Source organism: Styela clava, chromosome 9 (genome assembly GCF_964204865.1).
Source record: "Styela clava chromosome 9, kaStyClav1.hap1.2, whole genome shotgun sequence".
Taxonomy (NCBI): Eukaryota; Metazoa; Chordata; class Ascidiacea; order Stolidobranchia; family Styelidae; genus Styela; species Styela clava.
The window spans coordinates 272,808-282,511 of NC_135258.1; the positions used below are offsets into that span (position 1 = coordinate 272,808).

The 9,704-nt window shown below is 36.8% G+C and overlaps 1 protein-coding gene across 1 annotated transcript; it reads left to right on the forward strand.

The window, feature by feature from the left end:
• The first annotated feature begins 734 nt into the window (after window positions 1-734).
• LOC120338831 (purine nucleoside phosphorylase-like) lies at window positions 735-8,817 on the forward strand. Its single transcript, XM_039406795.2, has 5 exons — window positions 735-973; window positions 1,444-1,547; window positions 2,162-2,337; window positions 2,931-3,121; window positions 4,219-8,817. Exons 1-5 carry the CDS (start codon window positions 793-795, stop codon window positions 4,416-4,418), a joined length of 852 nt encoding a protein of 283 aa, XP_039262729.2. The 5' UTR covers window positions 735-792; the 3' UTR covers window positions 4,419-8,817.
• Window positions 8,818-9,704: the final 887 nt, after the last annotated feature.

Below are 9,704 nucleotides of genomic sequence, written 5' to 3' on the forward strand. Positions count from 1 at the left end.
ATTGCAGTTTTACTAGGTATTTCACTGAATAACTTTTTGTTTATAACAAAGTGACCCGTGAGGATTTTCAGGCGGCCCAGTTTTGGGTCCAATTTTCCTTATTTTAGTTCTATTACAAGTTTGGGGACTAGCCAAGTGACTCCTGTAGTATTTGTACCTGAAAATATGGCATAACCTGATACACATACTACGTTCCGATGTCCGCCATCTTGGTTCACATTCTACGGAAGTACACTGATCTACGCCAATTCCTTTGTTGGACTATGATTTAGATCAGAATATAAACCAGTGGATTGGCAGCTGTGAGATTATCGATCCATGATGTGTGGACCAAAATTAATCTGATTCTCTCAGATTTATCTTATTCAGTCTGGCAATCAATATTTTGTTGGATTATCTTTAAAAATAATCAATACAGCTCTAAATAGATCAACGTTCATTTCGACTTAAACTGCCTTAGGCCCTTCAACAGTCGTCGTTTATTGGTGCATGATGACTGACCTTATTACTATTCAACGGTCTTATCAGATCGGCATTGTCTGGTTCAAACATTTTTTAGTTTGGGAACCGGTCTGGTCTATCCAATTTATCACACACACGAGATCCGAACCCAGGATTTTGAACCGTGCTGTCAACATAGTTAATAAGTTCAATGCTCCACCAACAAGTATTCCACTTCAGATTCTTATTACCTATTTCTTATGAGAATATTTTTATAAAACTAATTTTATTCTGTTGCAGATAATATAATTTAATATATAAAAATATAATATATAAATTTTGACAAAAATAATGGCAGAAGAATATAGTCACGAAAAAGTTATTGAATCGTACGATTATTTAAAGAAAATAATCAAGGAGAATCCTGAGGTCGGGATTATCTGCGGCTCCGGTCTGAGTGGCCTCGGGGAGGACGTTGAAAATAAAATTATTGTGAAATATGGGGACATCCCCAACTTCATGACTTCAACAGGTGAGATTTGTACTCTGTCTTGAGGGTTGAGGCATTCAACTACAATTCCATGTGCGTAGCTTGGAATTTTCAAGGGTGGGGGAGAGGGATGTTGGTTTTAGAAAGTCTCCAAGGTCTAATATGAAGATTTTCTATGTTTGATACAGGGAACATTACATTCGAAAGAGAGAATTTTTTTTTAGAGAAAGCCCTCGCCACTATTTCAAAAATGTGAATTTTCAGAATAACACACCCGCCACGTTTTAAGTAATTACGCGCTCGGCACAATTCACCGGTGACTAAGGTGTTTTTGGGTGGGGGTTTCTACAAAAAATCATGAAATTATCTGCTATCAATTGCCATTGATACTTCCAGCTTTTATATTATTCCTTTCCCCAAATGTAAGATGGGTAAACTTCTATAAGTAAGAAATAGTTCTTAGACTACCAGTGGAAGCCAACAACTTGTATGACTTTGCACCTTTTTTATAGTTCAAGGTCACAAAGGTCAACTAGTGTTCGGTCGTCTCGGTGGCAAGAAGGTCATGTGCATGCAAGGCAGATTTCATCCTTATGAAGGACACGAAGCTTGGAAGGTTTGTTGTTCGGTATTCTTGTTTTCGAAGATCCAGAACAACTACTATTCGTTTTGTATTTTCTGGATGTTTTCCAGCTAATAAGACGAATTCCTGGCTCCAATTTTTTCAGCAGGATACATGATTCTATCGAAACAAACGTAACCGCTTTCTTCCAGAAGGCCCTCTTTAAGTTAAATTATCGCTTAAGGTTAGACTGTACTATGATGGCATTGCAGGTCACATATCTCAGGCTCATATCCCATGCCCAGGGCATTATGGCTTGGTTAGGTAATGCCTGTGACGTAATGTGATTGCTCAAATGAAGAGCAGCGCGACTCCTAGTTGTTGCGGCGCAGCTCATCTATCTGTCTAGTTCGTTAACTTGTAGACATTTATTCATGGTTCACTGTCTGAGTTGTATTGTTAAGCCGCTGTTCTCAACAAACAGAGTTCCGTTCAGTGAGCAGATAGCAATTAAGCAATGCAACAATGCTGAACCAAGGAGATTCAGTCTGAAATATCAAGCTATGGGTGCATTTACAGAGCCTTGTTGAGGGCAAAGGATGTATGAAGGTCGGAGGTCCAACGCCTCAATTACTAGCCCAGATTCTAATCTTTATTGTTTTGTTCAGATCGCAGTTCCTCTCCGAGTGATGAAACTTTTTGGCGTGGAGTTTGTTATCATCACCAACGCAGCTGGCGGGCTTAATCGATCGTTCGGAGTCGGAGATTTTATGCTGATTAAAGACCACATCAGTTTCCCAGGACTTGGAGGGTACAACCCCTTATGGGGCAAGAATGATGATAAGTAAGTATTGTATTCCTTATTCATGTAGGAATTTTCTCGCAGAAATTTTTGTTGTTGTTATTGTGAGGAATTTCATTTTTGCTGTGGTATTAATAATATTTTTCAGTTCTTTATTATTATACATGGTGTCCATAAAGTCCCTTTATAAATTCAATTTTGTTATGAAGTCAGTTCTCAATATATCTTAACCAGGTTTGTTGTTTTTTATTCAGTAATTGTTCAAGTATTTTTACTTCATTTATTAATACATCTGTGAGAGCCAAAACAATATAATTATGGCATCAATAAATTACCTTTGCAATTTTACAAAATTTTGAGACTTTGTGGGCACCCTATCTAACTACTTTTTACGCTCACATTATAAACTATTTGAACAGTACAGAAGCAGGTTTGCATAACGCTAGCTGGGGATCTATTAATATTTGAACGAGACTATCGGTCGGAGACTGAAGACTTATCGATCAAAACTGCGGTTAATGTATCAGTGGGCACTTCTGAGATCATCATTCATGACAAGAAATTTGTCTTCGCTATGGAAAAAATTGAAGAAATATTGTATCACTATTGTAATTTCCATTTTCTTTTATTTCTAGATTTGGGCCGAGGTTCCCAGCAGTCACCCAAGCATACGACAAAAATCTTCGTAAGTTGATGTACGATACAGCAGTTGACCTTGGGATCAAGGACACAATGAGGGAGGGAATTTACTTCAATGTTGCCGGACCTTCATACGAGACCATCGCCGAGTTAAATCTCGCGTTGAAGCTGGGTGGGGATGCTATCGGTAGGTTATGTTTAATAAATAGTTTCTGGGGGGAGTTGATAAGATGGTTTTATAAGCATATTTGCTTTTTTGTTTATTAATGGAATAATAGGACGACTGACGAGATAAAAATGGTCTGGGGTGCAATTAGTAAGTTAAAATTTCATGAATTAGAGTCTATACATCTGAAACATAACTAGCTAGCTAATTCCATATCCGACATGGACTGGACGAGAGGTCGAGGTTTGGCATATGATTAAACAGTCTTATTGGCTTTTCTTCACCGGGATGAATATGTGTATCATGTCCTTAATTTGGGGAAAATTCATAACACGAATTTATATCTCAAAGTTAACTTTTTGTTTGATGGGATGATAATAAAAGGTTTCTGCTATAAAAAGCCGTATTTTCAGAATAATCAAGTAGATTCGATAAGGTATCTAGTCCTGATCATCCGAATCTTAAGTCAGGTCAATCACTGATTACAGGGTTCCACAAGTATGTGTACCAATATGGAGGTAACTAATTTTGTTAGTCTACTTTGCATCAAGTTGTGTAAAGAAACTGAAAACTGTGGGCAGGGGGTATATTCACTTGGCTAACACAGACAGTCCCCGGACTCGTAATAGAACTAAAATATAGAAAATAAGAATAAAAGTATGACTTAACCCTGACCTGATACACATACCACGGGAGTACCGATTCAAATTATTTCGTCGATTAGTTGATGATGAGCAGAAGTCTTTGGATGATCTGAGTTAATTCGAGTTACGTCAATGACTCCTCAACACTGCTGCCTACTCATGTAATAAACACTCACCTCTTCTTGCACTCGGGAAAGTCGGGTCATGGGTCATCAGAACCTGAAGTCTAGCCAATCTTTGAGTTTAGTCTCAACCTGAACATTACAATTTTTTAAAATTTAACCTCTTCTGACCTTTGACCTCTGGTATGAGTACAGCACACTTAATACACGTGCCTTTTAATCTTTGTCTTCTTCCAGGTATGAGTACAGCACACATGTCCTTTGACCTCGCTTAACCTTTGACTTCTTTCAGGTATTAGTACAGCACACTTGTCTTTTGACCCCTTTTAACCTTTGACCTCTACTATTCCAGGCATGAGTACAGCGCAAGAAGTTGTGGCAGCAGCTCATTGTGGATTGAAAGTCTGCGCTTGCTCACTCATCACAAATTATTGCATCATCGATTATGAATCCACGGAGGCAGCCAACCATGAAGAAGTTTTAGAAACGGGGAGGGCCAGAGCTGCGGCTATGCAAAAACTTGTCACAGAGTTTTTAAAGCGCTGTCCTTAGGAGGGGGGTTAGGTTTTAGAAAAAGTGTAGATTTCAGGGTCAGTTTTAAATTTTTTTAATGAAATTTGAAATGTAAAATGTGATTTTTCAATTTATATTGCTAACTTGATGTTATACCACAGTGGTTCCCAACCAGGGGTTCATAGCCACCATGACGGACGCATAACTTATTTTACTTTTCCCTTGACAAGAAAACTCCTCATTCTCCTAGTTTCTTTGCTTGATAATGTTTTGTCACAGGGTGTTTTCACTTTGTTGTGCATGAATTGTTTGAATATAATGGGATCTACCGATCAAAGTAGCACTATGATTACTACTGGAATGATGAAAAGGGGGCCATGAGATACACAAGGTTGGGAACCACTGTATGGTATAATATACTATCTCCAACACTATAGCTAGACAATTTTTTGGGACCAAGTGGGGTGGGTGTACGTGCAACCACTATTACCCGCTGTGCTTATATATTATCATAATATTGTAAACGAATCTGTATTTTATCCCCCCTCACAGGGAATTCCCCTTATTCACTTAAAACTCAATTATACCTACTCAAGTCGAGTCCTAAAAATGGTCAAGTCAACTTGACACAATCAGATTCTATTAGTCACTCGTAACTTCGAGGAGTTTTAATTTACTCAAGTAGAGTCATTAAATGTGACTGGAGTCGACACACCTCCTCAATTTTCATTTTGCATCCTCCTTGCTGGGAGTTCCCCTTTCTCCATGACTTCCATGACAGAGGGATTAGGTGTAATCCGTCCATTTTTGTTTTTCTTCTGAATTGCTCATAGCAAGGTTATGAAACTATTTTGGGGAGGAAAGATAGTATTGATAGGAAAGCTACAAGCGACCACTACATGTCATAATATAATATGTTATTATGAAATTACAGAATACTTCCTCCCTATAGGGGCTTCCCTTTTATCAAATGAAAAATGTGCAAGGAGAAGAATAATGAAAATGAAGTTGTATTACCCACTGGTATGATAATAGTTATATCTAATTAGTAAATTTAAATTCTGTATCCTCCCAATGGGAGTTCCCCTTAATCACAATGAATGTTGCATCTTAATGGGACTTCGTCTGTATCACATTGATGGTTTACTCTTATATTCTTTATTCTATTATTCATTTCACTCATACACACCAGGAGACGTAGCCTTTTCCGTAGAGGTCAGAAGCATTGCAGGCGGTCACTGTCATTCTGATATTTATACTCGTAGTAGTAATTGATCTATAAGGTGTCCATGAAGCCTTGAAATTGCGAAGGGAATTAATCGATACCATATATTGTTTGGCTTTCACAAATGTATTAAATGAAGTAAAAAACAACCAACCTGGTTAAGAAGAGTCGTCGAGTCTTTCATTAGCTGCGGCTCATTTACATCATGAAATGCTCAAATAGACTTACTCAAATCGAGTAAAATTTGATTAATGTTACTCCAAAACTTACTCAAACTTGGGTCAATGGTTTATTCTAGTTTTGACTTTAATCAAAAGCCTCCTAAACTTTGAGATTTTTATACTCAAGTCGAGTCCTAAAACATGACTCGAGTGGACATACATTGAGTCTTATATCAGCTGTGTCTCTCGTTATACATTTGAAATGCTCAAATAAACTTGCTCAAGTTGAGTAGGGTTTCTTATAAACTTGTTCAAGTTCATGATAAAGTGTGAGTGGGTCCAACCCTTTTTTATTTATGATGAAAACACCTCAAAATTTGCACTTCACACTGTCTTCTACCAGTATCAAGTTAGTTTTAAATAATTTTTGAATTTTGTGCAACCTCAATGCCAGGATTTTATTATCTATGGAACAAACAATAATTTCTCTTCTATTTTTACATGCTAAAGAAATTTTATTGAATACTTGAAACTTCGGTTATTAACTTTTATCTGATTTCTTACCAGTCCAAGGTTTGCCTGTGTAATTGAAATGCCTCCATATTGGAATTCAAGTCATTTTATCTGAAACAAATAACTGGCTAACAGATCCCGCATCAGACACAGACTTGTAATTGGCCATGGTACATTATTCTCTTCTTTTGCAAGCATTTTCAGTGTTTGGCTTAGATATTTGAAATTTTGTTCATGTTTGCTATCAAGTTTTTATTTTTGTATTTGGGAATATTTACTGTCTTGGACCTGGTGCCAAAAGATTTGCCTTTTAGACTGGCAGGCCAAGTAAGCGTGACATAAAAGTTTCATTTTATGAACAATATTTACAGTGTTAGCAAAAGTGAAAAACAATAAGCCTCTTGCCCAAACTAAATTTAATCGTAATCTCAACAAATTCCTTGAGCTATTTTTAAGCTAAAACAACAAGATTTGGTTGTGGCAACATCAGGCAGGCCATATTGAATTACGCAACGGTCTTGATTTGGCCTGCGGGTCGTAGTTTGCTCATGTCAGGTCTAAAAACTTTTAAATTATATGGTTATGCGTGACGTCAAAATTATTTTAGATTTTACGAGAATTTTCAATGCTTTGCTTGGAACCTATATTCCAGAACTTTCATTTACTTCATTCAGTTTCTTTTATTTTTATATTCAACGCTACACAATATTTTCCAAGACTTTGAAAATCTATGGTTGTCAGGGGCAACAAAATTACCTTCGTTTTTATGAAAATTATTTCAATATTTCCCCGAAACCTGTTTTGATTCCTTATTGAAATTCTAAAAAATAATTCTAATTTTTCATTTTATGCTATTTATTGGTTTTCCATTGTTAGATTCAATGAAATTCATTTTATTCAGACAATTTTACAATACCAGTTGTTCTCCAGTTCCAGAAAAAACTTTGACTTTACCAAATGATTTTAATTCATTTCAATTGTATTATATTTATTGGAATTATTTGAACGTGAATCATTTAAATTTGCTCTAAAATTACTATTTTTTCAGATGGAGTGATACTTTCTTTGATAGTTGTTCTCACTGTTTCTTCTTACGTTTATCGCTACTTTTCTTTTGGGCCCTGACAATAAATATTTTTCAACATGTGTTATCACGCTAACAAAACTTTTTGAAATAAGAAACAATGACAATTATTTTAATATGTTCCTCTGCATTTAAAAATACCCGGAATATTAACAAAACGTGCATGTGACAACAATAATTAAATGTGTACATGATAAAGATTTAAGATAAAACTTGGGGTATCCTGCTAATTTTTTGGTTGAGAACCGAATGATCACTATAGATTAGTAGCGACACGCTTTGAATTGAGCTTTATTTATGTAATATTTTCACTCAAGCATCACCCATGTCATTGTCATTATTTTAAGGTGTCTTTTTTGATCACTTTGAAGGTGTCTATGGTTTCACTATGATTTTGTAACACATTATTTCTTGTGCTCTGAGCTGTGAACTGTTATTTTCGGAGCTCTGAACTTTTACGCTTCTGGTACCCAAAAAGCAATATATATAGTAAAAATCGCTAAAGTAAGGTCACTTGTACATAATCAAAGTGAAGAAAATTCATCTCGGAGCAAAGTCACGCTCGCTCAATGACAAGTAAAGGAGGCTCATCTTTGCACAAAGTTACCGGAACTCTGTTAGAAGCCTCATCCCTGACCACACTTGCTCAGAAGTAAATAAGACTTGTTTTTGCGAGCAAAGTTACAAACACCACTGAATGCCAAAGGTACTGAAAATTTAGGGTTATGGTGGCGCATTCACTCCTGACATTTCCCATCTGCAGGTGCCTGGTCGGTGCTCCAGAAGTATGCGCACCAAGATGTCGTACAACCTGAATCCTGACTGATACACACATACTATGTTCAGGTTGTGAACCATCTTGGTGCGCATACTTTAGGAGGTCCACCTGGTCTTACTCATGCCATCATGTTGTTAGTTTTACCTATAAAAGGGGTTTATATACTTATTCATTAATAACACAACACTTTTTACATTAGGCTTTGAATTATAATTCGCAATGTATTATGTCATTATTCAACCGGTACATGTATTTACACCAGCACGATCCGTGTCTGGGTTGTGATTTTTGCTTCAACGTTTTGGTATTTTTATTGAATTTGGGTGGATTTAAGCAATTTGCATTGGGAAATTTTCCAGGAATGTGGAATTTTAATAAGAAAAACTTTGCCCCATGTTCAGCTTACAGTTATTCGCAGCTTTTCGAGTTTCTGTAGCAAGTTTTGAGTCAGATTACCGCCATTGAAAGTATGAATTTCCGGCTCAAAATTAGACTCCAAATTCTGGCAGTTTGGAAACACGACTCTGTCTCTGAGAATAAAATACATATTAATATCTTTCTTTATTAAAGATAAACTTAGGGTGTTGGGATGCTTTATTTTGTTGGTGATTCCTGACATATCATTTACACAATGTATTTATTTTTAGTAGATGCAAATATATTCATAACATATCCAAGTGTTTTCGTCAATTATCATGGGATATATTTATTTGCTCCAGATATGTGGACTTGATGACGAGGAGCCCGTAACTAGGGGTGTAAGTTACAGAATTTTGAAGCGATTCGAAGCAATTTCAGAAAAATAGGCTTGATTCTATTTAAAAATTATATAGAGGACATAGGGCCATTGCACGACGCAGCGGCGTTGTCTCGATATCGGCCAAAAGCGTTTAATTTCCTTACGTTTACGGTTTTCCCAAGTCGTAACACTCCCAGAGAAAAAAGTTAGAGATGATATACTAAATAGAATCAGATTTGGAAATATTCGAAACTTACATCCCTACCCTTAACCAACCAGCGCTTACGTTAACCACCCAACGATGGGGTGAGGAGCCCCATATAGGGACATAGGATATTTCATACCTAAATCTAACAAAAATTCATAACTGCGAAGTGAAACTGGGGGGGGGGGGGTGGCAAGCGTATTCCAGAGGCGTGGCATGATGCACAAACCGCCAGGTCAATTATTCGTTTCATATGGACTCAATGATGAATTAACGTTTCATTCCCGTTCCCGATGTGTTCATGTTGGCCTTATATGACAGGACATTCCACCGGAAGACCGACGTGTCTTTTTCCAAATATATAAATGACTTCATCAACCCAACCACTCGAACCTGCTATTACACCACGTGCGCGCAATATCACGTGAAATGACATCATAGGCGCCGGTTTAGGGGCGTGTCTTATTTATGGGCGGGGCTGTTCGACTTCACTACAAACTATAACATTATTTAGACCGGAATTCACTTTTAGCGAAAATTTGTAAAATCCTTTTTTTTTGTGAATGATCCGATTTTATTTCAAGTATGCATTGCAAGTTGCCGTTGAACTAAATAAATTA

Excerpts from the sequence above, each read along its gene's own strand:
- LOC120338831 (XM_039406795.2), top strand. The coding sequence starts at position 793 with ATGGCAGAAGAATATAGTCACGAAAAAGTTATTGAATCGTACGATTAT. Across the intron at positions 1,548-2,161 it reads AAGGACACGAAGCTTGGAAG|ATCGCAGTTCCTCTCCGAGT; the intron begins GTTTGTTGTTCG and ends TGTTTTGTTCAG. Across the intron at positions 3,122-4,218 it reads GCTGGGTGGGGATGCTATCG|GCATGAGTACAGCGCAAGAA; the intron begins GTAGGTTATGTT and ends CTACTATTCCAG.